Source organism: Sciurus carolinensis, chromosome 1 (genome assembly GCF_902686445.1).
Source record: "Sciurus carolinensis chromosome 1, mSciCar1.2, whole genome shotgun sequence".
NCBI classification, from domain to species: domain Eukaryota; kingdom Metazoa; phylum Chordata; class Mammalia; order Rodentia; family Sciuridae; genus Sciurus; species Sciurus carolinensis.
This window is the reverse complement of record NC_062213.1, coordinates 81,985,139-82,009,801: the sequence shown is the minus strand read 5'-3', so window position 1 is coordinate 82,009,801 and position 24,663 is coordinate 81,985,139. Positions and strand designations below refer to the sequence as shown.

Genomic DNA, 24,663 nt, shown 5'->3' with positions numbered 1-24,663 from the left:
AAAACCTCTCTTTAGCTCTTTTTCCAACCCTCTAAGAAACCTGAAATAGAAATAATTCCAAAGAATCACACTGGGAATGTTCAGTTAGAAATTTTTTTACTATTGGTCTGGACCTGCCCACTACTATACAGAATGGAGATTGAAACAACATAAAAGAATCTGCGTTCAAATCCTGCTTCTACCAAAAGGCCTGTATCTTCTCAAATCTTCTTCTGTTTTGTGAACATGGTCATTCTTTGTGTGTTAAAATGTGCCAAATTCAGTCCACTTTGCTTCCCTTCTACAATTGTTCACTGTTATTCAACACTGACTCAACACATATTTGTTAAACTATAGGCCAGCACTTAAGAACTCATCTAGATGCAGTGAGTGACTTAGACAAGATAAGTCCTTGCATCTGTGGTGCTTACAAGGGTGGGAGGAGACAGGTAAACAAAAACTACTGGGGCAGGGGGGACACCAGAGAATCTGGTGAGGGGCAGCAATCATATAATAGAAAGTAATTGAGGGGAATGGTTATTTCTGACCAAGTGCTCATGATGGTCTCCCTTGGGGAGGTTATATCTGAGTCAGGATCTTAAAGAGATGAGGTTAACAGCCATGTAAATACCTAAGGCCAGAGAGAATAGCAAAGGTTAATTGGTGCATGAGCTTAACATGTTGAAGGATTGAAAGAAGGCTACTGTAGATGAAGTTTGGAGTTCAATCAAAAACACAACACCACCAACAACAAAATCTATATACTAGTGCAGGGTGAGTCTGATAGGGAAAAGTTTGAAGCAGGATATCTGCCAGAACACTTGGGCAATCAACATGACATATGACCACACACTGACAGACAAGTGGCAGTAGAGTTGGAGAGAAATGGACAAATTTCAGATGTTTTTGAAGATAGGATAGATAGAGATTGGCTGTCAGGGATAGGGAGGAGGATCATCAACTAAAACATCCGAATGCCTGGCCTGAGAAACTGGGCAGAAGCTGGTGATGTTATTAGCATGACAAAGTCAGAGGGGAGAACAGGATGAGAAGAAAATGAAAAAGTGTATCTATTTGTGTTAAACTTAAGGTGTCTGTCTCTTTCCCAAAATGGAGATTTCAGGAATAACAATAACTACCATGTCATACTAGTGACCACTTACAATGTTTCATATGCAAGAACTCACTTAATACTGAGAGGTTACAGCAGGGCATGGTGGAGCACGCCTGTAATCCCAGTGGCTCAAGAGGCTGAGACATGAGGACTGTGAGTTCAAAGCCAGCCTCAGCAACAGAAAGGCACTAACAACTCTAAATAAAATACAAAATAGGGCTGGGGATGTGGTTCAGTAGATGAGTGCCCCTGAGTTCAATGCCCAGTACTCCCCCCCACCACACACACACACAAAAAAAATACTAAGAGGTTACATAACTTGCTCAAGGTCTTAAGTGACTAACGTGGGGCCCAAGTGTGGGTGTTAGCTGTAGACTCTACAATGTCTTCTTAACTATAAGCAGTTAGAGCCTGATTCAGGGACTTACGTGAAACACCAGCACTGGAGGTAGCAATATGGGAATCAGCTGAAATGCAAAGACAAAGAGCTAGAGGAAAGTATATGGGAAGGAGTGCAGAAAAGAGGAGAGGAGAAGCCTAAGCCTCAGCGCATTCTGCAAAAGGAGGCCAGAGAATAAATCTATTTTTTAAAAGTTTGAAAATTATAAAGGACCTAAGAAATAGAAATTATATTAACCTTTTTAATCTGTCTCTTCTCAAACCTCTCTCATTACCGTATTCTCTGAGAACAACAAAATAATGTTCTTCCACTGCCAACAATGTCTGTTATCCAGAGATGAACCTTTCAATCCTAAATCATCAGAATACTATAACTTCATTACGAACCAACTGGACTCAACACAGAAAAAGGTTCAGACTTGAATTTAGTGGCTTAAAAAACTTAGAAGTTCTAAAATAACATTCATCCATTTAAAAGTTCTTTTGAATAACATAAAAACATTTAGGTAATTCTCAGTCCCACTTATTCAAATATCTCCCATGTCCTCTATCTGAACACTCCCTTGTTTGTAATTCTTCCAGTTATAAGAATTTGATAGACCAAACAGTACTAATCCTGACTGCTATAAAAATTTAAGTATAAAGCCTTCACTTCAAAATAACAGGTAACGTTATCTCTAATCTACACATTTAAGCTCCATTTTTTTTTTTCCCCTAAAAGGTAGGCTCAACATAGTAACCTAGGGGTCAGGACTTTCACTTTTATTCACTAACAAAAGTTGGAAGGAACATTTTATTTGGGTTGAACAGATAGAACTGATGTTTTTGGCTTGACCTATTAAAGAATATATGTATAGCTCAATGTGCTATAGTTCCACAATTTATAAAGTCTCTTCTGTCCCTGAACTTTAAACAATATATCCTTACTTTTAAAATTTTATCTGCGCATACACACAAATAAAAGCACAGAAACAAATATGACTTTTAAGTTGAATAAAAATTAGTGAACCAGAATAAAAATTACAATTCCATTTTAATAAACAATTTTATTGCTATAAAGATATATTTGGCACAGTATTTACATTTTTAAAAAATGTTGTGTATGAGTATGCTAGCATTTTTATCTTTTTTAATTCCCTACAATTAACAGAATGACCACTGATCAAAAAGAATGCTCTTAATCTCAACACATCCTATAAAATTTTGGCAAATAGCAATTTTCAACCTGTGAATATTACTACATAAAATTTTATTTTTTAGAAAGTCTCAGAATTCCTAACTCATTTTTATGAATTTTTATAAATACTTTTATTTTATCAGTTGTTGGCAACTGATTACATTTTTCCTTTTTATTACAGAAACTATAAGTATACATAGTAAGAGTCAGTAATATGATAAACTCCCGTACACCTGGCCCTCAGCTTCAACAATTCTCTCATGACTAATATTATTACATCAATACCCTCATCCTCTTTCCATTCCCTCCCCAGATTATTCTGATGAAGAAAAACTTAGACATATTTCATCTGCAATTATTTCAAATATATAATGGATTCCTTTTTTTTAATTTAGTTCTCCACACTCCATTTTATCCTGAATTTATTTCCATTTTCCATTTGCATTTATAAATATTCAACCCAACCAATCATAGTCTCATCAGCTAGTTAGGTCTATTTGTGTTGATATCCTTAAAATATGGGGGAATGGAAATTGCTCCTTTTGGGCACGGGGGTACAGGAGATTTAACCCAGGGACACATATCCACAGTTCTTTTTTATTTTGAGTCAGGGTCTCACTAAATTGCTGAGGACCTTGATAAGTTGCCAAGGTTGACCTCAACTTGTGATCCTCCTGCCTCGGCTATACCGTGTCACTTGGATTACAGATATGTACCACCATTAACTGGGGGGAAATTGCTCTTTTAACAGTACATCATCCATGTCATTCTTAAATTACATTATTATAAAATTATATTTACAACTAAGACACTTTTAACAGAACCCAACTAGGAAGACTGTCAGATAAAAAAAAAAGAATGACTACTGATAGAATTCTGACACTATTGACAATATCGGTTACAAAGTACAAAAATCTACAGGGGACTCTGGAGGTATTTATGCTTATATGTGTTGTGCATGTTGCTTAAGGTGAGGCCACTGTCAAAATCAAACTATGTCAGGGAATTTTTTTCATTACTTTTATTACTTTCCATCTGTATCTGATAAATTAGGTTATTAATAAACTAATGTTTGAAAAATGGGAGAAAACAGTTTAACTGTGTTAACTATTTGGCAAAAAAAATTTAATTAGGTACTCAATAACTACAATATAGTATTGATCATAATAAATATGTGGGGTCTACTCAAAGTAGACTTCATGGAATAAATACAATGTAAACAGTTACAAGTGCAGTCATCTGAATTCTCCTGCTAGATGGTATTTTCCTATGTCCCAGGATACATCCAGTATATACCTTTTTTGACTAGACTGGAAAGCAGCTTATATTTAGCACTATAGCCCAGTAACTTCACACTTCTAACAGAATATTTCCCTTTTGCTTTTTTTTTTAATTATTTTTATTTTTAATTTTCCTATTTTGTGTGAATTTTTTCTATACTTTAATTCAAGGACTTTTTATAAATAGCCAAAATATAAAACCAATTTCATATTTTTCATTATAATTATAATTTTGCATTATAATTATACATAATTGTAGGACAGTTACATATTTGTATATGCATACATGATATAGCAAGATAATGTGGTCAATATTATTCCCCAGAAACTCCCTTTCCCATCCTTCGTCCCTCCCCCGGTCCCTTTTCTCTGCTCTACTGATCTCCCTTTGATTTTCATGAGATCCCGCGTCACATTTTATTCTTTGTCCTCTCTAGCTTCCACTTAAGAGAGAAAACATACAACCCTTTACTTTCTGAGTTTGACTTATTTCAACTCACAAGCATTTTTTTAAAAAAAGTGGTCGAGAACATTTTCTAAATCATGAACATTTCAAAATTTTTTGAGAACTGAGTGTTTATCTCATTCTAGATGAATTCAAAGTAACAGCACAGAGTCAGAATTTAGGAATCTTATGAATCCTGAAAAGTATCCCCATGGACAGTAGCTCCCATTAGATAAGAATGATTATGAAGCACTCTCCAGGGTCCAGGTGAACATACTTCCTTCAAGCAACTAATACTCCCAGAGAGACAAACCACATGGCCCCTTGGGCCTCTGTACTACCTCACTCATTTCTCTGCAGGACAGTAGGGAAGGCTTATATAGTTTAGAGTAAGAAGAAGCTGACCACACACAACTCTGATGCTCCCCCAGAATTCACACAGTGGTTTCTACTCATATGTATATATTTAAAGAGTAAACTCCTGTGGTGGGAGGATGTCCAGTGCCAACTCTTTACTGAGTGGGTAAGACTATCTAACTTAAGGAGACAGACCTAGCTTTTTTCTCCCATTAACTATGCTTGCTAATAAAGCTGACATTTTAGTCCCTTGCTATCTGACCTCGAAGTTCATCTCTCTGTTGGTAAAAACCTAGGACAGGGAAAAACAGGTGTAATTTACTGATCTTCTCAAAACCCCACATCACTTTTTATTAAGCAACTTTTACATACCAGGTACTGAGATAAGCACTTTACTTATTACTCCATAAAATTTTTTAAGACCATGTCAAAAGGTCCCTAAGTCATACAGAGCAAAAGAAAGTAAAAATGAATACAGAAAATAAAATTAACTTTCTCTATAAAGTCAGATTCCTATGAAATAAAAGCAAACTAAATAAAAAGGTTCATTTTTGGTAAAGGATTTTACTTAATTATTAATAAAACCATGATATATGCCAAACTAATACTACTCTCTCGCCTTTCTCAAGGTGGTATTAGCATCAGAAAGATGACCATTCCCTCTTAACCATTCCTTCTTTGCTTTCTTAACCTTTCACATCCTATGCACCCTAGTCCCCCTAACTCTTTGGTCCCTCCCCTTCACTAATTTGTCTTCCTGTTTTATCTCTAAAGTGGGTGAATCATAGATCCAACTCTAACAGCTCTTCTGTAACTCTATTCTCCCCCTGTGTAGTCTCAACCATTCTCATCCAACTGTAGCTTAAAATGCCATCTTTATGTTGAGGATTTTCAATTAATACTTCTGTGGTGCAGTAGGTTTGTACCCATGTGACTACCTGATATTATTATGCTAACAGGCATCCCAAACATGGCCAAAAGAAAATGTATTTCTTCTACATCTATTCCTAAATTATGCCACTCCAGTCTTCCAAACAGTAATGGTACCATCACTCTGCTAGCCCTACTCAAGGGAAAACTGATTCCTCTTTTTCCTCCAACCATATCTCCCACACAGTCTACTATTATTCTGCTTCAAGAATATCTACACCATCAGCTCTTTCCTTTGGATATGAGAAAAGACTCACAACTGGCCTGTTTCCCCTATTTCCCAATGATAATCCATCCTCCACAGTCCAACCAAAGAATGTCCATCACCCTGTACCTAATTCCTGGAGTAGGAAAAAGTCAAGCTCCTACCCTAAAGTCTTTTGTCTTTCTGTACGGAAAATGCTGCCACTAAATGGCAGGCTCTTTTCCAATTATAATTCAGTTGTTGCCTCAGCAGAAAGGTTTTTTCTTACCACTGCACCTAAAGTGAACACACAACCAGTTGCTATCACAACACAAACTATAATTAATAAGTTCACTTTTGGTTTGACCTGCCCCTCTTTTCATGTTCCTATGAAGGCAGTTCACAATGTGCTGCACAAGGTAGGAGTTTTATTTTTTTAAATGGTAAGCAAATCCACTGAACACATTACAGCATATTTAATTCATTCCTTATAATTATATAGTCTATTAAATCCCAAGTGTATGAGTTGAACACTGTTAAGCAACAATTCAATCAGAAAGTTCAAAGATCTACTTACGCAGTCCCACAGAATCTGGCTTGCCATTATCATTCTTACTTGGTTGTACAAGTGGAGCAAATGAAACAGCAAGAATATTTTTACTTTCCCAAGTATTTTGTCCAGTTCGCATAATCTGTGTTAACTATTTAGAAGGGAAAAAAAACAATAATTGCTTAATCCTGGTAATGTGATCACTTTACAGTAAAATTTTTGTTTTAAAGGAATAACTGCCGGTGAGAACTATATTTAACTAAGAGTTGAATGCAACTACATACTTCCATTTAGGAATTATAAATTAATATAAAAGGAATTAAAAACATTTACTGTTTAAGAAGGATAGTTCAATCCAAGTCAGATATCCAAATACGGTCAGGTGAGTCTAAATGTTAGATTTGAAGCCTGATAGCTTCTAGTGGCACCACTACTGTCTATACATGCTATTACCTCCCAAAATATACGTCTGATAGATTCAGTCATTTGGCTAAAGCATTTTGACAAAACTATATTTTTGTTACTGTACCAGTAAGCTAACTTCAGGCTCTTCCCTGATGCTACTGAATTAGAATCTAATTTTTTTTTTTTTTTTTTTGCAGTGCTGAGGATTGAACCCAGGGCCTTGTGCTTGCAAGACAAGCACTCTATCAACTGAGCTATATCTCCAACCCCTAGTATCTAATTCTAACCCTGGCTTGATATGTCACAAATAAATAAAATCACAAAGAGACTAGGAGTTTTATCAACTCAAGAAATACCCATCAATAATCCTAGGGAAAAAAATAGTTCAGTACGTAGCTTGTTCAAGTTGAACGGTATCTTCAACTCATTATAAAAGGAGCCCATTATTGTATTTGTTATTTGTAAAATTTTACAGCATAAATGTTTAATAAAATATTGATAAGGAAATAATATTTTAAATAATAATGGGGGGGATTATTTAACTGGAAGTCTAAACCTTGAAAGTATTCAAGTAGTATTTTTCCAGGAATGTTTTTACTGAATATTTTTAATATTCTGCTTTTATGATAACTAAAAATATCTCCAGAGCACAGTGCATGGTAATGGGGTAAATGACATATTGTGCTATATAAATTCTATGATATATAAATTCTCTGTCATGCTAGGTCTTGGTTATCTTAGATAATCTACTTTTACTGTAGAAACTGCAAGGTATTTTAAGCAGCTCAGATTTAGGTTAATGTGACTATAAAAGATCATATTTCTTTGGAATGAATTTTTATCAACATTAAAGGTAATTTGCTTTTCAAAGATCCTCTTTACCGGGCATAGTGGTGCATGTTTGTAATCCCAGACTCAGGAGCTGAGGCAGGAGGATCACAAATTCAAGTCCATCCTCAGCAACTTAGCAAGACGCTATCTCAGAATAAAAAACTAAAAAGGACTGAGGATGTGACTCAGTGGTTAAGCATCCCTGGGTTCAACCTATAGCACCAATTTTTAAAAAAAGAAAGGTTCTCCTTCCTGAATAAAGTTCTACTTCATACATTTATTGTACTTAATAAATCCAAAGGCAAGAAAAGACAAATTTAATAACACTCATAAATAGCTGAAAACTATTTTCAAATGAGTCTAGATTACTGAACGAAGATTTTAAAACTCACCATTAAAGAAGCTAAATAGCTCAACCAAGCATAAACAGGATTTCTTTTCAATATGTTCAAAGAACTTAAGAAGGATGGACACCGGACAGCTTGTACAGGTCATCACACTCAACTCAACACTTTCCAGGTAGGGAAACCAAAGGAGGGAGCAGCTTGCTGAATGCCACAGAGTGGAGGAATGCAAGTGAAAGGCCATAATCTCCTCTAATAACACTGCAGGATTTTTTTCTACATCTGCTCTACCTAAATAATTAAGAGTATGTTTCAAGTTTTTTCTATACACATAGACCTGTGAAGAGTATTTCTTTAAAAATTAAAATATATTTTTCACTTTCACTAAGAAATACCTTCCAATCTTAACTAATTTGCTTCCTGTGACACTAAGCAAAAGGACAGTGGAAGTTACCTGATCCTCAATAGGCATAACTAGTATGCCTCCAACTTTTAGTAATATTTTCATGTAATTTTCATGGTCTTTCTGAACTCCAGCTCCACAATAAATTCGATCATACTGATGACTGTCAGATGCTATCTGGAGGCAATTACCAACCACAAATGCAGGTTCACAGAACTCAAATCTGCATGTAAAAACAAATAAATTTTAATTCATTTAAGCAAAACATTAAATCTAAAAATTACCATAATTCAGTCCTTTGAGGTAGTGAAGTTACCAAAATTAATTATATGGATAAAATGATTATGAAATTTGATTTAAATAGATTTATCAAGCTAGCATTGGTTAAGTGTGTTGTTTTGTCATCAGTTATTCAGGGTACATGTATTCAAAACATTAACATATTTTTGGTCATACTGAAACCCCACTTAAGACTTAAAAATGAATATAATGCAAGGCCCTTCACAACACCAATTTTGTGATACCCCCAAAATGATGTATCGTGAAAATCATAAGAGTCAACAGATGAGAAAAGGCTCTCCACTTTAGAATGTGTTTTCCAAAAATCTTCAGGGGCCAATGGAAATGAACAGGGCTTAGGTAAGTATTCATCCTTCTTTGACATTTTTGCTTAAGGTAATAGTGGCAGAACTTTGAAGAAGAAATACCAAGGGTGAGGATGTAGCCTGGGTTCAATCTCCAGAACCACAAAAGAGAGAGAGAGAGAGAGCAATCTTGAGAGAGACAGACAGACAGAGACAGACAGACCAATGTCCTGACCATAAAACCTTGGAACCACTAAAATTAAGAAAGTTTTCTAATAAAAACTGGCTGAGCAACGTTACAAAACTGGGACTGACAGTGAAATGTACATCATTTTCCTTCTGTGGCTTTGGCCCCTAGAATCTCCCTAAGCAACCAAAGAAGTTCCTCCAGACCACTTGTTCCTGGTTACGGTGTTGGTTCATGGTATACAGACTTTTACTTTTATAAACTATTCTAATTAGACCTCTACTCTATTTCTTAAATTCTGATAAACAAAATTGAAAAGACTAATATATAACATACAATTAAAACCCCAATATGCTAATAAGGTATGTAATCTTTTTAAACTAATTCTTATTCTTTTAAGTTGGTTACAGTTGATATAACCATATAGAAAAATCAACCTATTATTTTGAGAATGAAATAATTTACATTAAAAGCTTTGGCATGCACTGAAAAATGACACTAGCTTAAATCACAATGACTTTTACTTTGTAATACATATCCTGTCTGTTGGTAGTTAATAGTGGACTTAATATACAAAAAGTTTCCATTAAAATTCACTAAAACACACATTATGAACACATATTTAAAGAAAGGTTTACCAGAACTATGTGCCATCCTTAAGACCCTATATGCCTGGTGGAGAGGGTAAGGGGAAGTAGGAAGAACTGAAGGAATTGGGGGGTTGGGTTAATCAATGCATATCTACATTCTCATCTCCACACCCTCACAATAAGTTAGTCCAAGTCCCATTATTTCTTTTATTATAAAAACCACCTCATTGTTCAAGTTTCGAAGGTCTTTTTCTATCACTTTGCTTCTAATTGCACAGAGTAAGTTCAATCTTCCAGGCATAGCACGTGGCATCTTCATGATTACTATGGTTTGGATAAGGTAAGAATGTGGTCCCCAAAAGTTCATGTGCTAGAAACTTGGTCCCCAGTTTGACAATGTTGGGAGGTGGTGAAATCTTTACGAGATAGGGTCTAGCAGGAGATAATTAAAAACCACCCTTGGAAAGGAATATTGCCTATTTCATTGGGGTAGGTTAGCTTTCAAAGGACTAGATTAGTTGTTAAAAAGTGGGGTCACCTCACTGTTTGGCCTCTTCCAGATACCCTGCTCACCTCTCTCAAATAAGTTCCTACCATCTGCCATGTTATATTGCAGCATGAGGCCCCCACCAGATACTGCTGCATGAGCTTGGACTTTCAGTCTCCAAAATCACAATCCAAAATAACCTTTCTTTACCAAGTAACTAGTCTCAGGTATTCTGATACAGCAACACAAAATAGATTAATACCATGATTCTACATCAAATTACCCCTTTGGGCTAATTCCCTAGTTCTCCCCAACCTGTACTTAATGTTCTTCAGCTAGATAGAATTACTTGCTTATAATTTTTTATGGGAAATATTATATAAAGTGTTTTGAAACCCTGAATCTGTGTATGTGCTGTTCCTTTGACTTATAAGTCCTTCCCTGTCCTTTCTTTAATAAATGCTTACTATTACTTGAAGATACAGTTAAAATGTAAGCTTCACAATGAAATCTTACTTAATTCTTTAATAATATAAACTTACCTAGATTAGGGACCACATTTGATTTCTCTCTTATACAAGACTACATAGCACAATTTCTGACTGCTTAAAATATGGCCAAAATATCATTTCTTGCTTTTAAGTAATTAGACACTATGAGCCACATGGTTTAATCTTTTTATCAAATTCATGGTAAGCATTCTTTTCTTTAAAAAGTTATTTTCAATAAGTTCTATCTAAAAATCTTCATTCTTATAATATTCATTTTAAATACTTTAAAATATTTTGCATCAGGCAATTTTCAGGTTGAATGTGAGCAGGGAATTTAAATAATCAAAAAATTCTAAGTTAGTAAACTTTTTATTATCAAATCTGTTAAATCAACTCAAAAATATGATTACCATTTTAAAATGTTCCTTCTAGTTAAAACACAAGGTAGTTGCAAAAACTATTAACAAAGAAAACACTATTACAAGTAAACAAATTACAAGTAAAATCACTTCTCCCATTAGTGATATCTTACATATTCTCATCACAGCAAAATGATTAAAAAGAATTTAGTGCCTGATTTTAAAATCAAATGTGATTGGTCAAGTTACGTAACAGCAGTATTGCACAGTTCTTTCAGTCAAATACTATTTACTGAGTATCAATCGTGGGTGGTGACTGGGAATACAATGGGAAATATACTTGAGCCCACATTCAATGGGAGAAACCAGTATCAAATAATCCAAATTTATAAAAGTATAAATTACAACTGTGATAAATGATTTAAAGGAAAGGGAAAAGATTACTTAAAACTGAAGACAAAAGGAAACTGACAGATGTGGGGATCTAAGAATGGTTCCCTGAGAAATTACAAGCTGTGATCTGAAAAATGTTTAGAAAGAACACTCCAGAGCCACACTATCCAAGATGGTGAACACTAGACATGTGAGGATACTGAGCCCCTTAAAATGGGGCTAGTCCAAAGTGAGCTAAGCTCTAAGTATAAAATTCACATGAGTTTAAAAAAAAAAAACTCAAAAAACAGAAAATATCCCAATAGTTACTTTGTATTTTTATATTTTATATTTAATATTTGTTGTTACTAACATTAAAAAAATACTAAAAAAAACTGCCCTTCTACTTATTACAGGTAAATAGGTGCCTCAAATACTTTATCCATTTAATGCACCCTTCCCTTTGAAATATTTTCCACATTTTCCTGCTACTTCTTTGAATATTTCTTCTGAATTTAGTTTTATCTCCATCACCTATTATGGTTCTCAAAACACATTTATTAAATAAGTAAACCACAGAATAAACATGAATGATTTGTCTTAAACTTTTCAACTTACCAACTTTGAAATATGAACCCAAATTTGTTAAGTTAAATATGACGATCACAAAAATCTCAAGGTTAAAAGGAAAATTTGCCTAGAAATAAAATTACAGGAAAAGTACATGTCTATGGCATACTACAGTAATAAAATGATTCATGTTTTACTAAATTTCTTACTATAATAACTGCAATTCGTGTAAGAGAATACATGATTTTTCCCCTAACATGACAAAAAAAGGCAAAATTTAAATAGTAAAAAACAATATAAACCTTTTCCTTTAATAAATAAATGTCATATAACTGAAAAGCATGGAGTGGAGGAGCTTTCTAAAGATCTCAGATAAGCCACCCTTGCTATTCTTGTAAACAAGAATTCTTGAAAGTTATACCTTCTGATGGAGATCAAAAAAATTTTATCTACTTCAATCTAAGGACTATTACAAAGGATCACTGCAGAGAAAAACCAAATCTCTAATAAACTTCTACAAATACAAATGGTATACTTGTATACTTCTAACAAGTGCAGTCTTTACACTTTTACTTAATATATTTCCTTTGCCAGAACACTCTAACTTGAAAACTTACTTGAATTTAAGACAATATTCCAAAAGGACTTGACTATTTCTAGATATGAAAACCATAAAAATTGAAGAACATATGTAAAATTGGAAGAAAATGTTGGCACCAAAAAAAAAAAAAAAAAAATCCAGAATATAAGAGAATCCATATGCCAAACCCCCAAGAAAACTGTATCACTATCAATTTAGTACAATAAGAAAACGACTACAAGAGAAAGTGTCTTATCTGGAAATTATTTATTATACTTCTAACTATGGTTTTTGTACCCATAATACATGACTCTTTCACAATTAATTTTAAGGAAAAAAGCTCTCAAATTGCATTTTGTTAAATTTTTTTAAAACCTGCCCATAGTTTACGAATTAACTTTCCTAATAAATAATTTATAGATATGCTTTAGTATTTCTGACTAGGTAAAGAGTCCTAAATATTTGAAAAACTTAAATGTTGAGAATCTTAAATTCTGATACTAATATTATGGGTATTATTATAAACAGCTTTTCATGTAAATAGATTCATACCAATCAGGTTATAGAATGAACAAAAATTATACTGCTAATATTTTTTTCAAAAGTTTATGATTAAAATTTTTCAGGTAAATCTTTATAGATCATTTATTTGTATGATGAACAACTACTTGATTTAAGACATAGATGACCACTACCATGTTATCTAACAGAGTAAATTATAACTCCGAAAGAGTCTTCCAAGGAGAAAAGAAAAAACATTTGTCTTCCTTAGGTTTTGACACTCTTCCAACTACATCTTACCTAAATTTCTACAAAGCTATAAGAGCAAAGGACATATTTTAACTACAAACACAATTTCTATAAAATCTTGAAGATTATACGAAAAAACTATCCAGAAGTTCTCAGTTTATTACCAATTGGGACTATATTTATAAATTTACATATGTAAATCAAATTAAAAAACAGTAAAATAGAAAATCCAAATTTCACCCGTTTATATCAATCATATCTAAACTGAAATCTGAGAAGAAAAAAAAAATAAGTTTATCAAAATGGTAACACATGTGTGGTTGTAAATACTTATTAAAGAATGGTTCATGAATTCTTTTCCTAGTTTTTAACTGAATTAAAAGTATATAATGCACAACAAATTAGAATTTAAAAATTTAAAGAAAAGAAAAAGAAAAAGCTTTAAAAAAAAAAAAAAAAGTACATAATGCCAGGCACAGTAGCACATGGCTATAATCCTAACAGCTCAGGAGTCTGAAGCAGGAGGATCACAAGTTCAAAGCCTCAACAAAAGTGAGGCACTAAGCAACTCAGTGAGACCCTGTCTATAAAAAAAAATAAAAAATAAGGCTGGGGGTGTGATTCAGTGGCCAAGTGTCCCTGAGGTCAATCCCTGGTACCCACCCGCTAAAAAAGCACATAAGCAGGGCTCAGTGGTAGAGTCCTTCACTGGCATGCATGGGACACTGGGTTTGATCCTAAGCACCAAATAAATAAATAAAATAAAGGTATTGTGTCCGTCTATAACCAAAACAATTTAAAAAAAAAAGTACATAATAAGGGGCTAGGGATGTAGCTCAGCAGTAGAGCACTTGCACAAGACCCTGGGTTTGATCCCTAGTAACACACACACACACACACACACACACACACACACACATTATAAAATGAAAATTAGCAATCATTTTTTTACTTTACAAAATTTCCAAAGCAAAATTTCCCAGAAATAATTTAGGATTCATACTCCTAAATTACACTACCAAAAAAAGTGTTATCTGTATACAGGAAAAAAAAAAAAATTCAACTGTCCTGAAATGTGTATAACAGCCACAAGTTCATTTACTCTAGGTTTTATAATCATCTATTGATTTAAACCTGAAAAATCAATGACTGTTTTTTAGAGTCTCTTATGCAGAGGGAAATACATTTGCCATACTCTTATTAAGATGCACACTAAAAATCATTTATGGGAAAATATAGAACACACACAGTATTTTGGTTTAGAACATGAACACTTGCCCAAAATAAGACCAGGATTCTAATCACTTACCTTAGCAGTGGTTTTCTTTACAGATGCATGCTGAAATATCTTCATCTTGAGATGAACAGATGACTTCGTTCACAGCAGGGACCTTGCCAACTTGCCCATATAATTCTTTTGATAAGCTGCTAGGAGATCAGGGTGACCTAGCCTTGCCCTGTAGCTTCCCTCTTAGACGGATAGTCTAGGTCTAGGAGCTGACTGAGAGTAGAAAAAACAACATTCCCCTTCAATACACTGTGAAGTGGGGGCTGACAATTTGCACACCTGGTTTATCAGGTGCCACAGGACACTGTCATTGAAATTTTAGACAATTATTCCAAAGGAATAAAGAAATTTCAAGGACACGGGAAAAGAATCCTACCTTATTCTCATACCTCATCCAAAACAACCTGCCAAATGAATCACAAAATCTTTTTCTTAAAACATTTGTTAAAATACACATTTTGAGTTTTCAGAGTTATGACTACTTTGTTAAATAATACAAAACTTCAGATCTTTCTATTAAGGGACAAAAAAACCAAGGAATGTCAAATTCTTGATCTCCAAATACTTATACCATTCAAATACTCTTACAATCAGTAATTATGTTATTAAAAGAAAATCAAAAACAAAGACGTTACCTTTTCAAGTGTTTTCTCTTCCAACTACATCAAACTCATATCAGAATAACTCAAACATTATTCAAAGCAAAGTGCTGAGCGTGAAGTGATTTTTCATTGAATAAAAAGCATTAGAGAAATCTGCAGGATTAAAACCAATCCCTAAATATTTTATAGGAAATGCAATAGGTAAGTCACATAAAGGTAAGCCTTCATGTGACTCCTTCCTCTCCTTAAAAATGTGTTTTAAGTCATATAACTTGGACCACTTCTAATGGAGGTTAATATACATAACTGATAGCCCTGAGGATTATTTTCAAGGAGTCTATCCCATTACCTGAATGTTTGTCATGATTTAAAAAATGTGTTATAACTATTTTCATTAAACTACTTCTGAACATTGTAATATCAAAATGGACAAACATCTCAGTAATATTCTGAAATAATATTGAATGAATAATGAATCGGACCTAGCAAAGAGGTTTGCCATAATTCTCTTAAAGATAAAGTAGTGGACTACTCTAGTGATAGAAGCTGACATAATATAAAAGTGTTTAATTTTCAAATGCAAATCACATGTGGAAAATTAACCTACAATTTAAAACAAAATTAGGATACTAGATACTGCCATACTTCAATTAAATCTTTCGAAAAATATAAAAGATGAGGAATGTACTGCCTTTTCCACTTATCCTTACAAATAAATTCATGCCAAAATCTCATTAAGGAGAAAGGTATACATTTAACCACATCAAGAGCATTCCTTAATTCTAATCTGAAGGAAATAAAAGTATTTTTTTTTAAAAAGTGCTCCTTCAAATGTCATAATGGGCTAAGTTGTTAGGCTGTGATTCATTGGTAGCAGCTAACTCCTAGGAAGAAAAATTAGAATAAATAGATCTTTACATGGTCAACGCCAAACCAGAACCAAGTTTAAAGACTTGTTGACTCAGGTTACAGGCTCTCTATCTAATCTTCAGTTTTTTCATCTGAGAAATGTGTATACCAACACTTTCTCCAGGATTGTAGATAAAGCATGTAGAATGGTACACTTAGTGAGTAACGATGCATATTAGGTACTATTTCTTTATCAACTCACTACTATTTCTATTACTCATGGCTCATTTATGTGGATAATATAGAAATAATGGTAATGAAAATCCCCAATAATTCAAATCATACTGCATCATTTGGCATTCATTACTGCATTCATTACTACAGTATTTCCAAAATTACAACTATAGCCACATTGGAAAGAAGGGGTAATAGGATCTACCAACATGGTACAAGGACATGGTACTCTCTGAACTATGAGTTCTAGAGAAACCAAACAACTATATAGATATATACATATTGCATACACACATGTAGCTATAAATGTTTCACTAAATACCAATTCATTTTCAAAATATTTGCATAGTGAATGTTTACAATTTACAATCCTTTAACTAAAATATTATCTTAAGTAACTACAGTTGGGGAGATTGTTTACTACACATGCACAAATACTGAATCATGTAATTTTACTTTCTCCAGCAGTCACTTTCCCTCACAAAAGCCAGAGACCTAAAGGCCTCTAAATCCTAGGCTAGTTAGGACCAAAGACTTGTTTAGATCAGGTTGAGTTTTTAAGAAAGGATGTTTTTAAGAATGTCAAAACCACTAGAGGTCAGCAAACTGTGGACAACAGGCCAACTCCCATCTATAGCTTGTTTTTATAGTTACTAGAACATCCCCAGGTCCATTCATTTTCTTGGTGACTATAACTGCTTCTTCCCCACAAAAATTCCAAAAGACTCAGTGGTTACAACAAAAACCTTTTCACCCAAAAAGCCTAGAAGATTTAACATCTGGAAATTTGCAGAAAAAGTTTGCCAATGTTTTGGAAGAAACTTGAAATCGGTTTTAAAAGGAAAATCAGTGAATTTGGGAATATCATAGGTATGGAAGGACAAAAGATCCCCGTTCTTCCATCTTTAAGTACAGTAAATTCAGAGTAGTCACCCTAAATTAATTTGCTGATGACATAAGACTAAAACAGAAAGTTTAAAAGTACATGCACTATAGTAAATATTCTTGTATCTAAAGAAACACCACTTTTATTACATAAGACCCAAGCTTTATTATACACAATAAAGTATTTGCCAGGCACAGTGGCATATGTCTATAATGTCAGCAACTGGGGAGGCTGAGGCAGAAGGATCCCAAGTTCAAGGCCAGCTTGGGCAATTTAGTGAATTGCTGTTGCAAAGTAAAAAAATTTAAAAAGGGCTAGGGATGTAGCTCAGTGGTAGTATGCCCCTGGGTTTCATCCACAGTACCAAAAACGAAAGCAAAAAAAAAAAAAAAAAAAAAAAGACAAATCCCTAGTTCTAAAACAAACAAAAGCCACATATTTGTATTTCTTAAAAGGTCATCTAAACATATATTTTTAAGCTGATTTACTTAGAGATTTCTCCCAGCCCTCTATTATATTATGAAGTTCATGCTGAACTCCAATAAATGTGTGTAAGAAATCTTTAAAACTGTAGTTTAAATCTTAAGTAACACAATACTTTTGAAAAAGGGATTAAAAAAAATCCGAACCAACAGGATAAATAGAGCAGAAGAGTACTAGGTTTTAGCTACTCTTTCTCTCCATGTTAAACATAATCAAGAATAATCTGATATTGAGGGATACATAATTAGCATTTTTCTCATTTTAATATTTTATAAATTAATAATTAATATATAATTTTATAACATATAATTAATAATTATTAATTAAAATGCACATTTTTGATGACCCATATACAATTAAATACAATGAAACTGGAAAGGGAATTTTTAATATTACTTTACACAACTTTTTTAAAATTGAAAATAAGTAAATTAACTAAAAATAAATATTATCCTCAAACATCAAGTTTTAAAGGAATCATTAAAACAAAAAGATGAAAAACATACTTAATCTTTATAATTTCTGTTACCTACCAAAGCAAAATTTTATATAAGAAACTTTAAAACAAACCCACTGAACAACCCATAAACTCTGATTAACTCACTACTTTATGTAAAATGAAACATTTTAATTATGTATGACATTTTATGTACATATTACAGAACACTGCTTAACACTAAGGATAATAAGGGTTAGGGATGTGGCTCAGTGGTAGAGTGGCCCCAGATTTAATCCTCAGCACCAAAAAAAAAAAATTTAGGATAATAAAATTTCCTGAACTACCTTCTTCAGACTAGCTAATTAATGTAAGAATCTGTTTCAAAAATGTATTACAACACTTCAGATACAAGTGTATCATAAGGTTAAGTTGATTGTTTAAAAATAGTAAGATAATAGGGCTGGGGATATAGCACAGTTGTTAAAGTACTTGCCTCCTTTTGCATAAGGATCTGGGTTCAATCCCCAGCAGCACCAAAAAAAAAAAGTAAAATAATTTAATTATCTTGATAATTATTTTCTTAGTTAGATAATTTAAAATGACAGAGAAGTATTTAGACCAGTCATATCACTGCATTTTATGAATAACAGACCTGTGTACTCCAGTAGCAACAAAATGAAATACTAAAAAGACCAGTCCCTAAAATTTGATGATTTTATAATTTTATGAACACAATTTTTTAAAAGTTCTTTAATTAAGACAAATATACACAGTTTTCAAATTTAAGTGTTATAGGTCAATATTTAAAGTACATCAAGACAGAAATATTTTAAAATCATGACATTTTACTGTTTCCCGGAACTACACCCACTTATCAGCAATAAATTTGAGTTGCTTCAGTGCTTCGAGGTCCTTAGTCTGTTCTGCCTAATTAATGACCCAAAATTGAACTATGTGTCTTTATTAATAGATTAAATTTATTAATAACATATATAGTAAACATTAAATGTTTTTCCACTATAAATTTTATACATTCCAAATTCAAATGTATTCAAAAAGTCCACAAATCTATATTAACATCAAAACAAATACTTAAGAGGAATTAAATAAATTCAAAAAATTCTATAGTTTCCAAAAACTATATTAAAAAATAATCATATCCACATCTTAAACACTTATCATTGCTAGAACTCATAAGACAGAAATGATAAAAACACAAAAAAGATACTAAAGTTTAATCCCAATTTCCAATCAAATAATTTGGATTAAAAACTTTCTCTGTCACATGTGCTTTTCTTGGAAATAAAATATGAACCAACACAGTAAGCAACTGCAAATCATTAAAAATGTAAAATTTTTGTAATTATTTATAAAGTCAAGTATAAATAAGAGAAGGTACCTTCTTTGGCAAATTGATACAGAATTCAAGTGGCTTATCTATTGAGTTAATTAAACTAAAAAAAATAAAATCTGAGCACTTCCCAACTCCCCCTAGCATTCAGAACTGAGGTCTTTAATAATACAGTTATAATCATACCTAGATAAGCCCAAGACTTCACACTCCCTCAAAGCCCTGAGGATCTTGCTACAGGACATTAGCTTTCTATTCTTCAATTAGTTTAAGTGCCACATGCAAAGAAAGGACAAACCAGCAATGGCAAAGAAGAATAAAAGTACCAGGGGAAGAAGAGGGGCAAAGAAAGGGAAGAGAGAGGAAAACACACTCCCCTGAAGATATTCACAGGGTCTTCTTGGCTGATTTCTTAGCACAGTCTTCCAAGCCAATTCTCTCTACAGAAAAGACCCTAGTTTTGATCCAGTCTCCCTCAAGTTTCTCACATTGACTGTCACCAGCAGGGGCTGAAGATGAGTAACAGCCCACTCCCAACAAGTACAGCTGGAACTCTGAATGTTACACAAAACTTTGTTACATAACATGACTATGTTCAAAGTTTGTGTATCCTTTTAAGGCTCTCTGAAAATATGACAAATTAAAAAGAAAAACAGATGTGAAAGTTCTCCAAATTTACATAATTTCACAGTTCACAGACTTCAGCTAAGAGCCCTTGCACCATAGCATTGTCAAGGCAGATTTTTAATAAGATTATACACCAACTCAACTTTCCCTGCCAGCTCAAGGTCCAAATTTCATGCAGTTATTTCTTTAAAACAATGTTTTTATTAAAAAAAAAAAAAAAAAAAAAAAAAAAAAAAAAAAACTTCAGCCAGGCCCTATGATACATACTTGTAACCCCAGGGATTTAGAAGGCTAAGGTTGAAGAATTACAAATTCAAGGCCAGCCTCAGCAATTTAGCAAGGCCCTGCCTCAAAAAAAAAAAAAAAAAAAAAAAAAAAAAAAAAAAAACTTTAAAAAAGGATTGGCAACGGGGGCTGGGAATATAGCTCAGTTGGTAGAGTGCCTGCCTCGCATGCACAAGGCCCTGGGTTCAGTCCCCAGCACCCATTAAAAAAAAAAAAAAAAAAAAAAAAGGACTGGCAATGTAGGTCAGTAGTAAAGCACCTCTGGGTTCAATCTCCAGTACCAAAAACAAAACCAAAAAAAATTTATTTTCTTAGACACAATCCTACCATAAGATATTTATCAATGTATTTCAATGACAATTTCTTCTGGATATATCATAAAATAACTAAATATTTAAAACAAAGTCCCTTTGTATGCTTACCAATTTTATGTTACAAATCAAAGCATATAGAACTATTAAAGTACTACCCAAATTTTTTAAACCAGTTCCAGAAAAGTACTGTAAACACAAGCATCTTTATTTTTAATTTCCAGAAGATACTTGTATGTTGTGTAATGAATGGAATATTACTAGTAAAATGAGGAGCACAAAATTGCCAAATAAATGCTATTTATATATAATTTACTATAGAATTACAAGAAAAAATGACAGCATAAAGTAACTTTCCTAATTTTTTTCTCATTTTACAACTGATTTTTGCTGTATTCAATTGAGCAAGTAAGGATCAATAATAAGCTGTAGTTTTCTAGACATATTATACATATCTATTTATTTAAAGTGCTTTCAAACCAAAACTACAGATATGAATACTTACTTATCAAAGCTATCACTATTTTTGATGAAGCTCTCCAGTTTTTCCTTGGCATATTCCACCACATCTGAATGAAGCTCAATCCCATGATTTATTCCAAAAGGACCTGCAATCGTAGCAGCATTTTTATAAAAATATTAATAATATGCCCTTACAGAGCTCTTTTAATTTATGCTCATTTATTTAGCACCGGAGCATTTAAAGAGGGCTAGAATATGCAAACACCTGCTAGCTACAGATTTAAAAGTTGAATGGAAAACTAATTATTACTTTAATATAAAAAAGGAAAAAAATTCACCTGAGTTTTCTGCAAGAAAATACTATTGTGCATAAGGTTGAAACCTACAAGTCTCCAAAGAGAGTCGCTTATCTGGTAGGTCACTATTGCCAAAAGATCATCATATATTCATATGAAGTTTAAAGTCTTTAGCATTACTTTCATTTATCGTTTGCCCAAAATTTGATGATTCTAAGATTGTCTGAAACCACAGGTTGACATAAATAATACATAAGTGCTTCAGAGCATCCCACTCCCAGCAGATAAATTACTGAATTCCTCCAGGGTCAAGACCACATTCTATGCCTTTTGGAGCTCCCATTGTCTAGCAGAATGTGGTCATCAAGTACTCTCCACAGAGCTGATTTGAGTCTCACGTTCCCACATACTTCTCATTTCTCACTTATTTCTTTTTACCTATGATCATGGATGGAATATCCTCCCAGAAGAACAAGAAAGGAGGGCTTTCATAGTCCTCAACCCCAGATGATGTTGGCTCCTCTCTCTGGTACAAACGCACTGAGAATATAATGACTGTTTCGTAAGACTACTATACATACTGTTTGCCCATGATCAACTTGTGAATAACATATGATCAACATCTATTTATGCTCTTTCTTTTTCAACTTCTGAAACTGAATCAATATTTACCACGCTACGTTTTTGAGATTGGGCTCCTAATAATGTGTGTGTTTCACTTATTTTCTGTATTTTTAAGAAATATGTAACTGGAGGTGCCTTCTACTGAGAGCCATTAAAAAAAACAGTTTATACTGGAGTTGTTTCTATTGACCACGAAAAACAAAAAAAAGGCATAAATTAGTATACTTGGATGTTAAAAGGGTACAAGAAAAACTGATTTGTAATTTAAGAAATACCCAAACTATACATATTTAACCAAAATGTTCAGCTGCAATCTTCACGCCCAAAATCAGATAAGGATAATGCTTTAACCTATTATTGCCATCACATTCTATTAGTGTTATTTTTTTAAGAATTGATTTTACTTGACAAGTATAATGAGATAATGGTAGATTCAATTAAAAAGGATTCAACAGAGAATTAACTTTTTTGCAATGTTTTTATATGTTTAGAAATGAAATGATTGAGGCAATCTTAAATGTTCTGTTTTTTTTTTTTTTTTTTTTTTTTTTTTTGGTGCCGGGGATTGAATCCAGGGCCTTGTGCTTGCAAGGTAAGCACTCTACTGACTGAGCTATCTCCCCAGTCCACTTATAAACTGTTATGATAGCCTTCATCCGTAAACTAGAACTAAGTGCAAAATCATTTCAACACCTGATAAAATTCCTAACTATTATCATAGACAAACTAAGTAAAAAATTTTATTTTTTTTAAAAATGCCCAATTAAACTTAGAAAAGTATATATAAAAATGTCACTTTTTAATATAGTACTGGGTCCAAATGTTTTGAGAACTTGAATTTTCATAGGGATCAATACATAGACTGTTAGGAAAAAACAGTTTTCCTCATTTAAAACAAGCTCAAATTAAACTACAATTACTTTCACAATATGAACACGGTAAAGAAAATACTGTTTTGTAAAATCAATATAATGACTCATTTACCCTTTTAAGGTAATCCACTGAATGTAAAATGTTAACATAGACATATTTTCATCGTCCATTAAGAATCTAGTTAAACTATTCAACCAATTTTATTAAAAAAAGATTAGAACTACATAATAAGAAATCAATTTAAAAGACCAACATCACTGGCATTTTGTTTCCTATAACACAATGCACAAGTTAAGGTCAAGTTACAGAGGGGCTAAGAATCTGAAAATCAAGATGGAGTCAAAATTTCATAGTTCTAGATCAAAAGGAACTAGACAGGCTATCCTCACAGATGGTCTCTGTTCTGCTGTTTACTGTCTAAAAACAAAGTAGCAATTCTCAGAATTAAGGCTTAAAGTTTAATTTCTTAATGTTTTTTCATATAACTTGTTTTTCATGTCACCTTAACACAAAATGATTAATAATTAAGAATAATTTAATTAATATACAAAGGGTTTATTTCACAGTGGAAATACACATATAGAATATACTGTCAATATCCAGCTTAAACATCATGTATGTTTTTTAAATGAATGGAATTTCTTAATTTTAAAGCAACATGGAGTCATATCTTTAATTATCATAACCTAATCATCTGAAATCATTAATATATTGAAATTTAAAAGATAAAATGCATTGAAAAGCAGAATTTAAATAGTAATGTCACTAATATTTATTTAGAAAGTAATACACAACTAGAACACACCAAGTGTTACCATAAAAATGTAGTATGATATCATTACAACTCATATTTGACATATCCATTAAATAGAAAAACCAGACAATAAGACATAGAAAACCGAAAAAACATTCATAGCTGCTTTTGAGAAGGAGGATTGGAGGTCTAGGGTGAAGAGGAACATTTTCATCATTACATGCTTTAGTTGTTAGTGCGTTTTAATCATATGCATGCATACCTTTTTCAATAAACAACAATGGGCTAGTGAAAGAATGAAAAAATAAGAGCATAAATGGTTCAAATAAAATAAACAAGTAATACTGTTGTATATATATATATAATTGAAAGGTACAAACTGTCAACAGAAAAAATGAACCGGTACTCAAGATGATGTTAAACAGGCCAGATGAATTTGACTTTGTATTCAACAGATTCCAATGTTATTTATATTCACCAAAGAAGATTTTTCCATTAAATAATGTCTTAATTTCTCTAATATTTTAAAAAGGAAAATGCTAACAGTTGCCTACTTACTTTTAACAGCTAAATATTAGAGAAAATAGAAACAACACAAGTTCAAAGTTTATTAAAGCAAATACAGTTAAGAAATATCTATGTATCCTATAATATTAGAAATGACTAAGACTGACAAATGCTCGTTTATTATGAGCATTAATAAAATTCTAATATACTAAGTTGTAGACTTTTTCTTTTGTAGTAATTGGATCTAATCTATCTTATTTATTCATCAATTAGTCAATAACCAAGGCTTATAGCTTGTAAAGGTCAACATTTGTTAGGTTTGGGTATAAATTGTCCATACAATAACTATTTCTTATTTACATCTACATTAATTTCACATGATGTCCAAAAGTCTGACAACTCAGTATGAACAGATAGAAGTCTG

General features: G+C 32.7%; 1 protein-coding gene across 2 annotated transcripts in view; it reads right to left on the bottom strand.

Annotated features, from left to right (window-relative positions):
• Positions 1–24,663, bottom strand: part of Pcmtd1 (protein-L-isoaspartate (D-aspartate) O-methyltransferase domain containing 1) — a 76,896-nt gene that overhangs the window by 4,382 nt on the left and 47,851 nt on the right. The window contains exons 3-5 of one of the 2 annotated variants that reach the window (XM_047548890.1): positions 21,229–21,331; positions 8,450–8,621; positions 6,443–6,566 (exon numbers count right to left, since the gene is read on the bottom strand). In XM_047548890.1, the coding sequence (XP_047404846.1) occupies positions 6,443–6,566; positions 8,450–8,621; positions 21,229–21,331 (399 nt within the window). The remainder of the gene's footprint in view (positions 1–6,442; positions 6,567–8,449; positions 8,622–21,228; positions 21,332–24,663) is intronic. The other variant, XM_047548898.1, reaches the window with a different exon arrangement.